We start from the raw sequence: 17,862 nt of genomic DNA on the forward strand, positions 1-17,862 counted from the left end.
GCAGGTCACGAGCGAAACGCTTCCAGCTTGTGACTGGGAGCGACATCAACTCCGGCGCTAACGTCGGAGGGTTCTCCAGCCTCATCTTCTTGTATTGGAGACCAATACTCGTACGCGTCAAGACACTCAATGTCTCGACGGTCGTCTCCAACTCCTGTGCCTGCCCGGCAGACACTGCTTGTAGCGTCTCAGTCCCTGACCGAGACTTGTGCAACTTTGATCGCTTGCGCCGTTCACTTCTCGTGCGGAGCCCGGCTCCGCGAGTTTCTTCTTGTCCAGGCCCGGCCGTGGACAGTTGTTCCTTGTATTCGCCGGCGGGTTTTACCCGCGGGCGCACGCGTTCAAGCCCGGCTTGATCGCGCACCGCTTCGTCGTGCAGCCCGGCTGCACGCGAGCTCGCAAGCATTTCTGGTGCGGGACGTTTGCAACCGTCCGCACTGCTTGCAGCGTCGGCTCTGGGAGCCGACGCGTCTTCTTTACCTCTACGCCTAACGGCGGAGTGTCTTTCGACCAATTGTGTGTCGACATTATCTGTCGACACGACCGCGTCACTCCGGACGCTTCGAGACCCTCTCGAATCGGATTGAACCAGGCCCTGCTGATTCGTTTTACATTTCCTTCCAACGACTCTCGCAGTCGTTGGCGTTCGCTTGGGGTGATCCGAGACAGCCGCATTTCGCGCTGTCTCTGGTGGAGGGCCGCATGCACCACGTGGTGCATGTGCTGCTCTGACAGGACCATCGCTCTCTGTCGCGCTGCTGCTGCTCCCGAAGCGCACGATCGTGCGCTTCGTCCAATCGATCACCGGATCATGCCGTGGCTTGCACGGCATGCCCAACACCATATCGAACTTATCGTCCAGTTCGAGGACGATAAGCTCGTCGACGAACTCCTTTTCTTGATACGAGAAGCGTACGCGTACGATACGCTTCTCGGTTCTAACAACGACACCCGTTGCTAGCCTCACTTCCAATAGACTTCGAGGTGTTTTCACCTCCTCGAAGTCAAGCCTTGGAAGGCTCTGCAGTCGAACAAAGTTGTTCGACGCACCACAGTCCACTAGAGCACGAAGAGACCTCTCTCTCTTCGAGCTTACCTTCAGGATGACAAGGTTCGGCTTGTCATCTTGCTTCTTGCAGTGAGATTGACTCTCACTGGGGGCAGCGATCTTCATTGCAGCGTGTCCAATGTCGACACGCTCGACCGCATCACCAGCAGGGCGCCTGGTCCCTTTAGTTTTTTTATTGCCCGTGGCGATACCCAGTATCGCCACGACGGCTCCTCGCCGCGTGCACAGGTGCTGTGCACTCGCGGGCGTAGTGACCGATGTTTCCGCAGCGGAAACAACGCACATTCGATGATTTACGACGCTGCTGGGAACCAGCAGCCGTCGCACTCGAGAGGTCCATTGGTTCGGGACCTCCCGACGGCCTTACCACCGGTCGTGGCATCAGCCGCGGGGCGTTCACATGCAGTTTAGCCTGCCGCAGGCTAAACTCTTCTTGCATTGCAAGCGCAATTGCAGCCTTTAGAGTATTTGGATACTCTCGGAAGAGATAGGACTTCACAGGCCCATCTCTAAGGCCTTTCATGAACGTGACGACCTTTGTCGCCTCGTCAATCGGGTTGGTCACGATGTTCGAGACCAAGTACCGTGCCCTTTGGGCGTAAGCATGCACGTCATGCTTGCCCTGTTGCAGATCGAGGAACTCCGCCCTCGATCGGAACTCGTTCTGCGGGGGCTCAAACGCTAGTTTGAGCTCCTCCTTGAAATCCTCGTACGTGCTAAAGCACGTAGGGTCTGTGAGTCGGCGTCCATACGCCCAACTCTTCGCTCGTCCGCCAAGACATGACATGGCGAACGCAAACAACGGGTCGACGATATGTCGAGCCGCAATGGCAGTGTCGACCTCGACAAGCCAACGGAGGAGAGGTTCGCCCTCTCTTCCAACGTAGCTGCTTACGTGGAGTTTCAATGACTCCACGCGCGGTGTGGCCGATGGCGACACCGAAGTTCGAGCAGCGGTTTCACGCTGTTCCTTCACGATGAAACCCAGAGCAACACCGTGTTGCTCCGTCGGTGATAGCGTTCGCAACATCGTTGCTACCGCCGCTTCCCCAATGACTGTTGGCAGTCGTTGGAGGGCCCCCCACTCTGGTTCTGACAGGTGGGGGCAGTCTGCACGCGCAACATGCGTTGCAGACGTGTTTGGGCTACCCACGGACATGTTACTGTCCGGGGGCAGGTTCTCAGCCCCGCGTTCGTATTCCATACGAACGTGTTAGTCGGTCGTTGGACGGACTACAAAGTGCTACCAGGTGTAATGGGTCTGCTTAGACCCACTACTTAAGCTTACACGTGTGCGCACGTGTATGAGGAAGCGTAGGAGTATTTAACTTAAGTTCAGTATACTTGTATCTGCAAGTATACTTAAACTAAGACAAAGGGACCGAACGATAGCTTTGGTGCCAAATGAGAACTGTATTGATTGTAAATGGGGTTTCCTCCTAAAACTGATATTTCTAATGAGAGGTTCTGCCATTGGATGGCTGGCAGAACCCCTATCTATTGAATGACTCTCATTGGTAGAAAGGTGTCACTTTCTACCAGTCATATGCCTTTTGCTATGAATGTGGACCACCCTGTGGAGTGGTCACCTGAATGTATTCCTTAGTGCATGTTGCACTAAGGTAGGAGGTGAACCGAATGTGTAGCCCCGCTACACAACTCGCTACGACTGTGCCCTCGCCATCACCGCCAAGTGTGAGTGAAGATGGCTGCACACCGAGTCTGACTAGCCAACCTGCGATAGCTTCATCATCCAGCGAAAGCGAGGACGTTGTCAGCGAGTCTGGGATCGTGCACAACCAAAACCCAATAGAGTTTTATTATTACGCCATCAAAGCAACAGCTTTTATGCACCTTCGCGCTGGTACTGGCCACGTATTAACCGGGACGTTGCCAAAACTTCTAACGCAATGCGCCATGGACTTTGGCTCTGAAATCATATGTCACTATGCAAGTGGCCCGGCCGGGGCAGAGATATTCCAAGCCGCAATGAACCTTTGTGCTCATGAGAACCACTTCCCGAAGCACCGAGGAAAATCGAAACGAGCAATCCTTTGCATCGGCGTGTACTACTTCAACGCTGATTACTACGTGGTTCAAGTTGACAACGTGCACAGTCTTAACGTCGATATAGCACGAACAATGCTGTATAAGCGTTCTCTCGGCGGAATTATGAGAGCACACGAGAAGATCGAAAACGTTCAGCTTCGATATCTGTCTCTCCACCGCGTGACAATTGTCGAGCGAGTGTCGTTTGAGCACAACTGGGATTCTGCTTCTTGGTGTCTGGATGAAATCAAGACAATTCGCCAAAAGTTCAAATGCGACTGCAAGTCGTTTTACCAATCTGGATGGCTGTGCGCACACGTACTAGCTTGTTTACAGCTAGTGGACACAGTGGAGTTGAGCGCAATTCTCCGGTATTTGCCAGCTCGTAGACCGCCTGGGCGTCCTCGAAAGAAAGCTAAGTGCCTAAAAAGCGACGGTCTCAGGAGGTCACAATATAGTATGACCGCACTGATCAAGAGATTAGTCGATAAGCCCGCGAGTGTTACCAACTGGGATGTTCTGGGAACCTGGACCAACACAAGGTGACGATGGTGTTAAAATCAGCCGGGACTTCGTCGGAACAATCAAGCCACCGTTTTCGAGCGCTGGTAAACAGCATTGGGATGTGAATTTTCTCGAAATTGAGAAAGAGGAGGACTATGAGGCTGAAGAGCTTGCCACTATGATCAACTACTCGTTTCGGATGGGGCACAGCATTGCTCGAAGCTGATCGGTAAGTAGTGTGTGCACTATCGCGTCTACATTTGTATGCCTGCATTTTAATCAAAGCAAGAAACTCAGAAAAAGAAGATAAAACAGAAATTACTATAAAAAAAGGAGTGGTTCCACCCACCTCTCCAAAAAATCTTGTGTTAAAATCTGACATAGAATTTAGCCGGTGGCATACAATAACACCGGTGGAATACAATATCACCCTCCGCATGGAAAATAGCTGGCGGGGAATAAAAAGAAACCGAAAATGCACGCAATAAAAAATAGCCGATGAAAGCATGAAAAAAAAACCGCCCCCCTCATTATTGGGCGGCGCCCTGGACAGCAGGAGGGTTCTTGACATCGTATTGCCAGGGCCACTCTCGGTAAGAAAAAGCTCTTCATTGAGTCCGACAGCCACTGTATTTTCCTAAAACTGTAGAGAAGTTTAGTTCATATTTTGAGCACGTTGACGGCGTGTACGCTATCGAGGATATTGAGCAGTAGAGAGTGCCCAATAATTGGTACAATATATTGCATTGACTTCTTTAAATACTCTTAATTATTTCAGTTATTGAGGTGTGGTTAACATGACAGGATGGGTGGTTGCACATAATTATTGCACCAGTTTTTGTGGTAGGGTTAATACCTGTATACCAAGGCCATCATGCAAGCGTAGAAAAGTCGGGTTTGCAAGTTGCTTGGTGAACATATCTACCACCATTTCCTTAGTAATACAATATTTCATCTCGAATTTTTTCCGCTTTACCTTTTCTTGTACGAAGCAGTAGCGAATATGGATATGTTTGCTTTTACCATGAAGTTCTGGGTTATATGAGAGTTTAATACAGCTCTGGTTGTTCTCGGAGAGAGTGATGTCATGTTGGCTACTGTTGTTTAGCTCAATCATTACGAGTTTTAAGAAGATGGCTTCCTGCATGCAGTGGCATAGTGCGATGTATTCTGCTTCTGTTGTGGATAACACGACTATGTAGTGTTTCCTAGATTGCTATGAGGAAATCTCATCGTAGTCAATTCCATGTTTTTGAAGGAATCTTGGCGAGCTTTGTAGCGATCTATTGTGCCATCGACTTTGTATTTGACGACGAATACCCACCTACATTGCAATGCACGTCTGTCACTGTAAACAATGTGATTATCTGTCGTATCCAAGAGCCTGTAGCCCTTCTTGTTGGATGGAATTCCCAGACACATGTATTTTCTAGCCCGTTTTTGAGTTTGTTGCGATATAACTCCGGGGTGTGAGCGTATGTCATGCAGCCAAACACTTTAATGTAATGTGCTGATGGTTTCTTTTTTTCATGGGGAGTAACTTTGTTTGTGACCGAGCTCGGGGTCATGTTGAAGAGATTAGCGGCGTGTGTGATGCATTCATCCCAAAGGAGTTGGGCAAGATCTCTGCCGATCAGAAATGCTCGGGTTCTTTCAAGAAGTGTGTGCATACGCCTCTCTGTCACGCCCTCCAGTTGTGATGTGTACGCATTAGTGAACTGTGCGTGTGTGTTATATTTTTCGAAGATAATTCTCTCAAGGTTTTCATATTCACGAGCGTTATCACTTTGGAGGTTCCGGATTTCTTCATCGTGCATATAAGCAAGTGGTCCACATCAACGCGAAACATGTTCTGTACTTTCTTTCTGAAATCCTCGTAGCAGACGTACAAGTCTGACTTGCGCCTGATAGTGTAGATAAACATATAGCGCGAGTAGTCATCAATAAAGATCAAGACATATTGACATCCTGGTAGTATTGAAACAGGAAGAGGCCCAGCCATATCTGTGTCAACCTTTTCAAGAGGGAGTTTGCCCTTTAAACGGGATATTTATTGAATGCGTTACGATGTGCATTAGCGTATGCGCATGAGGAGCAAAAGTAGTCTGTGCTTGGATCGAATTTCGACATCCCCATGTCTGTGACGACCTTTGCTAGTTCCTGCATAGTGCGAAAGTTAGGATAGCCCATTCGTTTGTGCCGGAGTAAAATATTATCGGACGTACCAGATTTGGCCATATGGGCTGCATGGTCGGTGTTTACCGGGCGAGCTTCGAATTGGTAGAGGCGAGTGCCATTGCCAGTCTCGGTTTCGAACTTGGTTCCACGGTCCACATTTCTTGGCGTCCGGGAAGTTGATCTTGTAGTCCGTTTCGACAGCTTGACGAACGGAGGGCGGGTAAAACTTGAGGTCAGATGCGTACAGCACGTTGGCTAGGGTAATGACTCGGTCTCTTCCCTTCTTATATTTGATGGTTAGCTTCACGTCGCCTGTTCCTGCACTGGGAATCTGGTGATTGCCCCCCCCCCCCCCCCCCCCACCGTGATGGACTTGCCCACGGTCGGTTTTAGGGTCGCAAACCATTCCCTGTTGGACGTGAAATGGCGAGTGCAGCCAGAAACGATCATCCATGATGGATTATGGTGTGCGACATGTGCAGTGAGGTTCTTGGTTGCGCCGACCGTGAAAGTCGTTTTGGATTTCTTGGTTGTTCCGGCTGTGATTTCCACGGTGATCTTGGCGTTTTCCATTGGGAGAACTATTGTTGTTTGTTTGACCATGGTAGTTGGTCCATGAGTAGTTTGCCATTTTTTTCCTTGTAGCTGCCCCTGTTAGGGTGATGACTTTGCGTGCCTTGTGGTGCCTTGAGCTTAAAGTTGGCGGGAAGAACCGTGCCAGTCTTGATTTTCCCATCACGTACGTGACGCTGCAGGATGTAGCAGTCGACTATGTCATGATTGTCGCGCTGGCAGTACGTGCACTTCAATGAAGCCACGACAGCTATCTCCATCTAGGCGGGTACTTGGAGATCCGCTGGCATCGGAATTGGTGCTGTGGCTTGAAGAGCTCTTTCAGCTCGTGTTTCCTTAGACTCTGGGGTTCCTTGTCTGAGGACGTAGCGATTGCGCGCTAGCTCATTCTGGACCTTGGTCTCGATGTGCCGTTTCAGGTCTTCGTACGGAATGAATTTCCGACTGCCTTTCCAGACTGCTAGTTCAGGCTTCCACTCCGTTGGAAGGGAGTGATACAGATAGAGCGATTTTTGCTCGTCACTCAGCACACTGTTCGTGGCTTCCGCGGCTGCCTTCATGGATTCTTCCAAGTCGATGATGAAAGCCATGAGGTCGGATCCCTCCTCGTATTTGACGGTCATCAGACACGACTGGATGTAGTACGGGTCACCGTGGAGCAGCACCTTCGTACTTGATACAGAGCGCTTGAAAGACGTAGTGTTGTCCTTCACCATGCGAACGTGTTGATCATCGATGATTTGGGGGCGGTTTTTTTTTTCATGCTTTCATCGGCTATTTTTTATTGCGTGCATTTTCGGTTTCTTTTTATTCCCCGCCAGCTATTTTCCATGCGGAGGGTGATATTGTATTCCACCGGTGTTATTGTATGCCACCGGCTAAATTCTATGTCAGATTTTAACACAAGATTTTTTGGAGAGGTGGGTGGAACCACTCCTTTTTTTATAGTAATTTCTGTTTTATCTTCTTTTTCTGAGTTTCTTGCTTTGATTAAAATGCAGGCATACAAATGTAGACGCGATAGTGCACACACTACTTACCGATCAGCTTCGAGCAATGCTGTGCCCCATCCGAAACGAGTAGTTGATCATAGTGGCAAGCTCTTCAGCCTCATAGTCCTCCTCTTTCTCAATTTCGAGAAAATTCACATCCCAATGCTGTTTACCAGCGCTCGAAAACGGTGGCTTGATTGTTCCGACGAAGTCCCGGCTGATTTTAACACCATCGTCACCTTGTGTTGGTCCAGGTTCCCAGAACATCCCAGTTGGTAACACTCGCGGGCTTATCGACTAATCTCTTGATCAGTGCGGTCATACTATATTGTGACCTCCTGAGACCGTCGCTTTTTAGGCACTTAGCTTTCTTTCGAGGACGCCCAGGCGGTCTACGAGCTGGCAAATACCGGAGAATTGCGCTCAACTCCACTGTGTCCACTAGCTGTAAACAAGCTAGTACGTGTGCGCACAGCCATCCAGATTGGTAAAACGACTTGCAGTCGCATTTGAACTTTTGGCGAATTGTCTTGATTTCATCCAGACACCAAGAAGCAGAATCCCAGTTGTGCTCAAACGACACTCGCTCGACAATTGTCACGCGGTGGAGAGACAGATATCGAAGCTGAACGTTTTCGATCTTCTCGTGTGCTCTCATAATTCCGCCGAGAGAACGCTTATACAGCATTGTTCGTGCTATATCGACGTTAAGACTGTGCACGTTGTCAACTTGAACCACGTAGTAATCAGCGTTGAAGTAGTACACGCCGATGCAAAGGATTGCTCGTTTCGATTTTCCTCGGTGCTTCGGGAAGTGGTTCTCATGAGCACAAAGGTTCATTGCGGCTTGGAATATCTCTGCCCCGGCCGGGCCACTTGCATAGTGACATATGATTTCAGAGCCAAAGTCCATGGCGCATTGCGTTAGAAGTTTTGGCAACGTCCCGGTTAATACGTGGCCAGTACCAGCGCGAAGGTGCATAAAAGCTGTTGCTTTGATGGCGTAATAATAAAACTCTATTGGGTTTTGGTTGTGCACGATCCCAGACTCGCTGACAACGTCCTCGCTTTCGCTGGATGATGAAGCTATCGCAGGTTGGCTAGTCAGACTCGGTGTGCAGCCATCTTCACTCACACTTGGCGGTGATGGCGAGGGCACAGTCGTAGCGAGTTGTGTAGCGGGGCTACACATTCGGTTCACCTCCTACCTTAGTGCAACATGCACTAAGGAATACATTCAGGTGACCACTCCACAGGGTGGTCCACATTCATAGCAAAAGGCATATGACTGGTAGAAAGTAACACCTTTCTACCAATGAGAGTCATTCAATAGATAGGGGTTCTGCCAGCCATCCAATGGCAGAACCTCTCATTAGAAATATCAGTTTTAGGAGGAAACCCCATTTACAATCAATACAGTTCTCATTTGGCACCAAAGCTATCGTTCGGTCCCTTTGTCTTAGTTTAAGTATACTTGCGGATACAAGTATACTGAACTTAAGTTAAATACACCTACGCTTCCTCATACACGTGCGCACACGTGTAAGCTTAAGTAGTGGGTCTAAGCAGACCCATTACAAGTTGAGTCATGGGGACGTTGCTGCTGTGTGACGTTAGTAACTGCCATGAACTACTTCGACCTTCACTAACACGGGGCGTTGCCGGCGAGGATACGACCGTAACTGGCTATAGTTTCCTGCAAGGTTTGGGCTTCGCGTGGTGGAATTGAAGTTGTCGACGAATTCCGGTGTCCTTGGTCGGCGCGGCGATGGAAAGCCCAAGATTTCTTCGTCCTTCGTGTCCGAATCAAATTCGAAGACTCCGGCGCAGCGAGGTCGTTAGCATATCGATCTCGCGCGCTTGGAGTCGGATCGTCTCTTCAGCGTCGCGAAGTTGTTGTCGAAGGCACCGGATGCCGTCGTATGCATCGTTGACGGCGGAGCGGATGTGCATGAGAGCGCGCATGGCAAATGCGAAGTGAACATCGCCTCCGTTCCACCGAGCAGACATTTCATAGAGAACATATCGTCAGATAAAGTATGATATTATCAAGTAATTTCTATGTAAAATCCCAATCAATTTCCAAAACGTGCACTTCTTGCCCTTTCGTCTCTGTGCACCCTCATTTGAACGCTACATCAATTTCGAACAGCTACAAAATCAATAATAGCCATCGAAATACAATGTAACTGCACTCATGGAAAAAGCCACCGGTAATAGAAAGTAGCCGGTGGCGACATGAAAAGAAGCTTTTCCCGATAATGAGGAGTGCAGGCTTCTTGCACATGATGACCTTCTTGACAAGCCTGTCGCTCTTGCACTTGAGTCTCTTGTTCATGAACACCAGCTATTTCCCGTGCTTCTGCAAAGCTTGGTGCATAGCATGGATGGTGTAAGCGCCGTCCCGCTAGCTACCATAGTCCTCCTTGCGTCGCTGGGTCTTGAGCTGTTTAGGAATTCGCTTCGTCGCAACCCTGGTCAAAAAGTCCAGCTTCGGCAAGGCGTTGTTGACCGAGAACATGCCGCAAAACGAGGATAGATCGTGGAGAGCCTCCTGATTCTGGCAGACGACCGGAGTACGAGGAGTGCGAGTCATCTGCAAATCATGTATCGACAAGTCAGTAACAAATTAAATGACAGAATAATCGCAAAATGTTTCAATCCATACAAACACTTGACCGCACACACTGAGAGCTTTTTCGGAAAACAGGCACGAATGCCTGAATCCCAGTTAGGCTACGGGGCCGTACAGAGACCTCAGTGAACGTGTGCGGCACAAGCGGCTGTCTCGACCTCCTCTTGTATAGCAAAAGCAACAAAACAAAATACGTACTGTTGTTAGGCAGGGCAACTAGCTGAATGAGCTACTTGATAAAGGCTTGGACTCCTAGTATGAAGATACATGCGAAGCAAACAAGGTGGTGCGTTGCAGTAGACCTAAACAACTCGTCTCATAAGAGGCTATATCCCATGAAAGCAACAGCCAAAAGAGCAACACAATCGCAAACATACTTCAGGAACATTCTTACAACAACCGTTAACAATAAAATGTCATATTAAAGTATCAAAATTGCATACAACAAAATTCTGTGTCCAGGGTCAAAGTGCCCTCGAGAAACGACCAAGGCAGCGTTTCACCTCGTTGAGACGGTGGCGCGGTCATCCGCTCTAGCCATCACTACGGTCTATTTTCTACTCTTTGCGATTGGGAACTGCTCATCGGAAAGACAAAATGGTGCAAACACCTTCCCTCGCAAGAGAGGTTGTTGGGATATACGAGGGACTTTTCCATATTCCGTGTGCTTCACATAAACCTCTTGCAGAGCTTTATATGATATTACCTAGTCATACATGTGTGTTCTCTACATAATGTATGCATTCCGTCTTCCCTAGGACAGTCCGTGCTGCTCAGCTTCTGTGTTATGGGAGTGCTTTTTGGGTCATCGAGAATCGAGCAACCACTTCAGTGACCTAGATTTTCTGGGTGATGAAGATTGACTGGCTCAGTTCCTTATAATGGTCCAGCTAATGAGATGCGGTACTCCCCTGAACGATCATGTCGAGCTGGGAGTGCAATGCCGATTTGACACGAGCACCGACTTGTTTGGGTGGTGAGATGATCAAAAGTTCATCGACGTAACCCGCGATGTAACACGGGGCATTGGTTATATCTTTTATGTACACGCAATGGTCCTTTAGCAAACAGGCTCGATAAGCAGAAGTGTTTGGGGGTCGTTGATGGTTGATGAACATCAGTTCTGGAGCCACTTGGGGCCTCCACAGAATCTGCATCACACGACAGTTACGATGGCCGAGATATTTGTGCCACAAGAAAGCAGTGAGATCCACACATGATTGAGTCACAAAGGCATAGGCGATTTGTCTTCCGCAGGATTCGATGCCAGCAGTGCTATGGATGGCGTCTTTGGTGGCATCTTGGCAGCCCTTACCCATGAAAAACGTACAAGGCAGTTGCCCATCTTCAGTATCTGACAGCAGTTTGAATTCATGTCCGGCACGTAGAGAGCATCGCCGCAGGAATATTGTCTATGAATGAATATTATTCACCCATATACGTAAATGCGTCTTATTGGGTCACATAACCCCAGACAAATTGTGTTGGATAGGTCGACCCCCCCCCCCCCCCCCCCATTGATCTTTAATTGAATATTATTATATTAGTCATTTCCGTGCCGACTCTTTGATTATGTTGTCAGCCACGCGGGTGCTGCGTCGCGCGTCTGCTGTTCCTCGCTCGGCCTGTTTCTCATCATCCTTGTACTCGGACAACCAGTGGCGTTCTTCGTCACGATCCCGTGGCCCCAACCCCCCAAGAGGTGGACGCTGGCGCGACAACGAGCGCCGTCCTCCGCTCACGCGCACAAACGACGGCGCGGACGTGCCGCAGCTGGCGGGCGAGGGTATCTACGGCCTTCACAGCGTGTTGCAGGCGCTGGAGAGCGGTCACCGAAATGCCCACGCGCTGTACGTGCGCGAGGAGCGCGTACCCATGGATGGGCAGCGGGCCCCGAAGAAGAAGAGCGCGGCCGACATGAAGGCGCTGGAGCGCATCAAGGAGTTGGCGGACGCCAAGGGCGTGCAGCTGCATACGCTCAGCAAGTGGATGCTGAATCATATCACGGGAGACAAACCCCATCAGGGCGTCGTGCTGGACGCGGCTGCACTTCAATTGCAGGAGTTTGCACCCGCTGAACCCTCAGGTTGGAAGTGTTTTTGAGGGATTTAGAGTGCAATTATTGAACTTTTGTGGTGTGGCGGCTAGTGTTTACTGAGTCGGAGCGCTCGCCGGTGATTTTGGTGCTGGATGAGGTTCATGACCCGCAGAACCTGGGAGCTATCCTCCGCTCGGCGCATTTCTTGGGATGTGCGGCGGTGGTTGTGAGCGACCGGAACAGTGCCCCATTGTCTCCTGCGGTGTGTTGGTTGGGTTGGGGGAGGTCGAGTTGGGTGAGAGTTGTCTGATGGTGTCTGTCGTTTAGGTGTCGCGATCTTCTGCAGGTGCATTGGAAGTCTTGGTCGCCAACGTACGTTTTCGTAGCTGTTGATGTTTGATTTAGATATGCTGGTACATGTATTGACGGAGATGATGGCGCAGAATAAATTGCTGAAGGCCAGGAACTTGCATGAAATGCTAGCAATCAGTGGTGACCTCGGCTGGCGTGTTGTTGGTGCTAGCAGCGGACCCAACTCCATTACGTCCACCAAGCTCCCAGAAGGTGGTGACCAGCCTACGATCCTTGTCATGGTACGTGCACTCGTGCTTGGAAGCGATAGTTGTTGATAGCATGCATCTCACCACTGCTTGTTGCTACTCCAAACAGGGCAACGAGCACCGCGGTCTCCGCAAGGGAATTCGCCAGTGCTGCCAGGACATCGTCGTCATCCCAGGTACGCGCGTGTTTGCCAAACTTTCTTTCGGTTGTGTTCAAACTCTAATTAATGCGACACAGGCCAAGCTACGGACGAAGACACGCGCGTCGACTCGCTCAACGTCAGCGTTGCTTCGGCGATCCTGCTCTACGAGCTCTTGCACCACTAGGGTGTGTTAAAAAGTTACTCATCGGCGCAGTCTAATCATGCTGTCGACGTCCTGCATACCTCAGTGTGGAACTTGTGCGGTGGAAGATTGGTACGCGGACTGATGCCGAAATCTCCTTGAACATCATCGGACTTGTCTCGCCGGATCCAGGGGCGTTTGGCTACGCACCACAACGTCGAAGCAAAGTAAAGTCAATCCTCGACCCCATATCAAAAATATGCGGTCGGTCAGCTTACCTTCACGCTGCCAGGCAACGTTGGGTGGCCGAGGCACACTGCCACGGTAAACGCCGTCGGGTCCGAAAATGGTGATACTGTGAGTGTGATTGTGTGTTCGGCGGAATGCTTTCGGGGTCCTTGAGTGCGGATGCATCGAGCTGGCACATGGTGGTAGGCCACATCGCCATTGGGGAGCACACTCTTGACGTACACCTGAGAAATGTCCCGCGTGTTCGTCAATGAGATACGGACACGCTGCTCAAACGGCCAGTTCGCTGTGATTTCTCGGGGCTCAGGCTTCGCGCTTGCCATGGCAGTAGGCTCTAAGATTGATGCTTGAGCGATAGCAAGACGTCGGCAGAGAACGTCGCTGACGCTGGTCGCAGACGTACAACGCGAGATAGCAGCCTTGATGAGCGCCGTAGGCCACGCTTTACGAATAATAGCCACGATGGCACGTTTCAGATCGTCCAGCGAGCTAACGTCCGACAGCAACTGAGTCGGTAGCCAAACATCTCCTTCGTGCTGCGTTTCACTGACAAGGAAGCGCAGCCGGGTTGCTTCTTTGGATACCCACCGGAGCTTCTCAATGATGAGAAGACTGTCCGTCGTGTTTTGCAGCAGTGCGAGCACGAGTCCCACGCGACCGAGCAAAATCAACTACATGGTAGTGCACGTAGCGTTGTCAGTTTAGAGGCTACAGTCAGATGAGAACAAGGAATACCTGTAGCAATTCTGTGCGGGGCGATGAACTGAGGGCAAATGCTTTGACGTAGACGCCCGAGGCAACGTCAACCATCTCTTGGCAGCCGTTTTGCAAATCCGCGGGCAGAGTTAACCCGGCAAAGGCTTGCGCTTCTTTCTGGTCTTGACTGCCCCCGCTAGTGCTGCTGGTGTGACCAGAACTCACACTTGGACTGGTACTGAGCATTGCCTGCATAGATACATACTTGTGTGCAGTCGGTGCTGGTGCAGATGACGCGACAGGAAACGAAAGCACATGCTGACGCAGACGAACGAGAACATCCGCGAAACGGAAGCAAGCGTCAAGATCATCTGCAGCGAAAGCAGAGCGAAGTCGATGGATCTGTACGTAGATACACAAGCAAAAGACGATTAGTCGCACTCAATAGAAATTGTAGAGAATGAGGGACCATGAACCTTACCGCTTTGAGGTGTACAGCAATATTTCCGTCGGTTGGAGGCGTACGCAAGACATCCATAGATCTAGCGGCCTGAGATGAGATGCTGAAAGAAGAGGGTGGGGTGGCACGAGGAATTTCTTTGGCCAGGCTCTTTAGGAAGAACAAGGTAGATCCAGCAGAGGGAGATTCCGACTTGCCAGTAGTCTCCGAATTGTCGCCGTTTGAGTTTTCGGTATGGCCAAGTAAGACTTGGCACACTCTTTTCAAAAGAGAAGGCCGGTTATTACGCCGGGAAGATGCTTCTCGTTGCACGAGGTCTGCTAACGCAACGTCAGCTTGAAGCACCTTCGCGCACTTCTTTCCCAGGTCCCGCGCTGCATCAACAAGCCGTTTGTCCCAACAGTCCGAATTATCGTCATCACCATCTACCGAAGGGTTCTCAAATGATGTAGAGCCCACCGTCTCCAGCAAAAAGTCAACAAGGCGCTGGACGGCCCAAGCACCTGACAAGTCGCAACGCTGCACAACGAGCAAGACCTCGACGACTGCGGGCTTGATCGTGCCCGCGTTAGAATCAACACTGCGAATCAAACAGCTCAAATCTGCGCTGGAAATGGGGAAGTCCGTCTTCGTGTCAAGCGTTTGCCGACACACCAGTAGACGACCCAAAGAGTTCACTAGCACTCGACACAGGTGTGAGGCACTCGACGCACTTGTATGCGGGAGAACGTCAAAATGCGCCGTAATAGCGCGCTCTAAAGCTCGCCGACTCCACCGTCCAATGCCAGCGTCAAGAGCCATCGCCATTTCACTCAATCGGGCAATCGTACGCGAGGCCTCAACAGCCACATCCACGTCCACGTCCTCTAAAAGTGACAGCAGTACACCGCTAGACATCATGCGGCGGGTGCTCATTTCCACAACTTCAGGTGCTACATCCACCACAGCCTCGTCGATCTGAGTCTTGAGCACGGCATGCTCCACGGCCTCACTCGCGAGTACACGAGAAAACCCTCGCAGACACCGGGCGACCTCAACTCTCACCGATTCTGACGGGTCATTACCCGCCATACACAGTACATAAAACACCTTCTCAGGCAAAAAGAACAGCGCCTTCGTAGTCGTCGGGAAAAACTTGCTGGTTGCAATCTCGTGCTGCGGGTGCATATCTGCCAGCGCCACGAGCACTTGCGCTGCCAGCACTCTCACCTCTTCACTCTGCGCAAACAGAACAAACGCCGCCAAGCGGTCAAAATGGCTCGCTGCAGTATCCTGAGCCTCCTCCATCGACGACGACTCGGCAGCAAAGCAGCGCCCTGCATTGTGCAGTCTGAGATATGCACGCAGACAAATGGCCTGCATGCCGGCGTCGTGGTCCTGCACGCAAGTGTGCAGCAGCGTCTCCACCTGTTTGTACTTGTTGGTGAGCATGAGGCAGTCCACGACGATGCGCATCATGTCCCTCCTGAGCTTAAAGTCCTCGCCCACGCTCATGCACTGCATGAGCTGCTCGCCCATGGCATCCACTTGGATCATCGGCTCCACCACCGCCGCCTTAACTGCCAATAACTGCCTCAGTCCACGCACAATGGCGCCCACGACGATGGCTCCGCTGCTGCCGGCGTCCTTCTGATTCCCGTCCGTCTGCGTCTCCGACTGTGTCTGATTCTGCTGCAGGAACGAGAAGAGGAAGTCGATGGCCGCCGCCGTCTTGGCCCCTGGAGAGGCTGCGGCTGCGCTGTACTGTAACAAAAGACGGGCCTGTAAATGGGGGTCCGAGGTGCTCTGCAGCTTGGCGCGGATCGCGTCCAGAACAGCCATCGGGTGCGCTTCGTCGAGCTGCCCTGACGTCAATACGGGGCGTTGATGGGCACAACTCGCATCAGATGGAAGATAAGACGGTGGAGAAGAGATGCGGGGCCGCTTCACGTCCGCGTCGGCATCTGGGGCCGCACTGGCGCCGTCCGAAGCCGACGCTTCCCACTCCCGGTCGCGCTTGACTGTCGAGCTCATTTTGAAGGAGGAGAGTAACAATCTTTGTGGTCACCAAGAAAACACTTCGAGTCACAACTGGGTTCGCTCCCTATTAAGTGGAAGAACGGACACATGGCTACACTATATTTGCAGCTGCAGCAGCTTGATGGCAATGGCATTGGCAATGGCTCGGCGTGATGGAGGAAGGAAGCCTCCTGTTAAGATAGAGGGCGCGTGGTGGCAAGCGGCACCGGACCCGACGGCAGCCCCGTCAGCAGCTGTCATTGCCAGGCATCGGGCGCTGAAGGAGGAGCTGCTGCACTTGGACCAGAACGCGTGGCTCACCAAGCACGCCAAGCAGCCGCGCTTCCAGTTCTCAGGGGAGCAGAAGCGCATGCTGCGGCAGTGGTTCGATGCATTGGACTCGGACGGGTCCGGCAAGATTTCGGTGGAGGAGCTGGAGGACCCCATGCTGTCCATTGGCATCGTGAACGACACGAGGGAGATTGAGCAGATCGTGAGCAAGCTGGACAAGGACTCGAACGGCCAGATCGACTTTCAGGAGTTTGTTGAATTCCTGACGCCACACACCAAGCGCGACAAAGGCGCGAATCCTGAGAAATATGAAGTGATGTTCCACCAGCTCACCAAGAAAATGGAGCACCAGAGCTCGGGCTTCTTGGAGATCAACACGCAGCTGTCGATGGAGAGGCGGCGCTTTATCCTCGACTCGATCACCAGCTTCACGTCGCAGTCGATCCAGGAAGACTTGGCAGAGCTCAAGCACTTCAAGGTGGAAAGGGGGCCTGCTGGCGGGAATACCTCACCCGGACGCTCGAGGCATCGAGGAACAATGACGAAGAAAGCCAAACTTGCCGCGCTGGCCACACGACATCAGGAAGAGCTGCGCTTCCAGGCGCTCGAGCAAGTTTTCATGCGCAACAGCGCCCTCAAGGTTCGTAGTTGTGTGAGTTGGTTTATGAGGAACGACTTGCTCCTACTAATTGTGCCATCTGCACTTGATTTCAACTGATTAGCGTCTACAGGCGATGCCGCCATCGATGCTCGGAACTCCGGGTGCGACTCGACGTGCACAACATCGACGAATAGAGTTGCTAAAGCCACTACCGGTTGCAGATAAACCTGTCGCTACACCCAAGCGCTCCATTGTTGCAAGCCCAAGCCTGGAGAGCATCGACGCCAGACGCGCCAGCGCCAAGCTGTTGGAACAGTCAGGAATGGGTAGCTACACCCGGATGTCGATGAGCAGCAGCATGCCGATTCTCCCAGCAACTACGGACGGAGTTTAGGACCGTCTATTGTCGTGTAAAATGAGCTGGAGGCCTGTGGATAATACATACAAGCCCCGAGCAGACCGTGTACCTATGACTGCGTCACCAGCCACATGTTGTTGAGATAAGAGGTGGGATTCGCAGTGCATCGTGCCATCAGGCCGGTATCATCAAGGTGATACGCAATGACTTTGAGTCCCGTCGGTGCTTCCTGACAAGCAATACAGTCCACACACGCCCCTATTTATAGTGTTAACACTGCAACGCTCGTGCATGAAGCCCTAGATACGTTTTTGCCCAAGACACGA

General features: G+C 51.3%; 3 protein-coding genes across 3 annotated transcripts; 2 read left to right on the forward strand and 1 right to left on the reverse strand.

Moving 5' to 3' along the window:
* Positions 1-11,572: 11,572 nt before the first annotated feature.
* KRP23_12197 (rRNA methyltransferase 1, mitochondrial) lies at positions 11,573-12,925 on the forward strand (the record flags this gene model as incomplete). The annotated part of the gene is made up of 6 exons (XM_067882783.1): positions 11,573-12,086; positions 12,149-12,300; positions 12,366-12,410; positions 12,482-12,631; positions 12,708-12,774; positions 12,837-12,925. 6 exons carry the CDS (start codon positions 11,573-11,575, stop codon positions 12,923-12,925), a joined length of 1,017 nt encoding a protein of 338 aa, XP_067739805.1.
* A 31-nt stretch (positions 12,926-12,956) lies between these two features.
* On the reverse strand, positions 12,957-16,301 carry KRP23_12198 (uncharacterized protein; the record flags this gene model as incomplete). The annotated part of the gene is made up of 4 exons (XM_067882784.1): positions 12,957-13,085; positions 13,162-13,803; positions 13,868-14,230; positions 14,310-16,301. 4 exons carry the CDS (start codon positions 16,299-16,301, stop codon positions 12,957-12,959), a joined length of 3,126 nt encoding a protein of 1,041 aa, XP_067739806.1.
* Positions 16,302-16,434: 133 nt separating this feature from the next.
* KRP23_12199 (Caltractin) lies at positions 16,435-17,572 on the forward strand (the record flags this gene model as incomplete). Its single annotated transcript, XM_067882785.1, has 3 exons — positions 16,435-17,217; positions 17,300-17,339; positions 17,400-17,572. 3 exons carry the CDS (start codon positions 16,435-16,437, stop codon positions 17,570-17,572), a joined length of 996 nt encoding a protein of 331 aa, XP_067739807.1.
* Positions 17,573-17,862: the final 290 nt, after the last annotated feature.

The sequence above is a fragment of the Phytophthora ramorum genome, assembly GCF_020800215.1.
Source record: "Phytophthora ramorum isolate Pr-102 chromosome Unknown Phyram_PR-102_s0014, whole genome shotgun sequence".
Classification (NCBI taxonomy): domain Eukaryota; phylum Oomycota; class Peronosporomycetes; order Peronosporales; family Peronosporaceae; genus Phytophthora; species Phytophthora ramorum.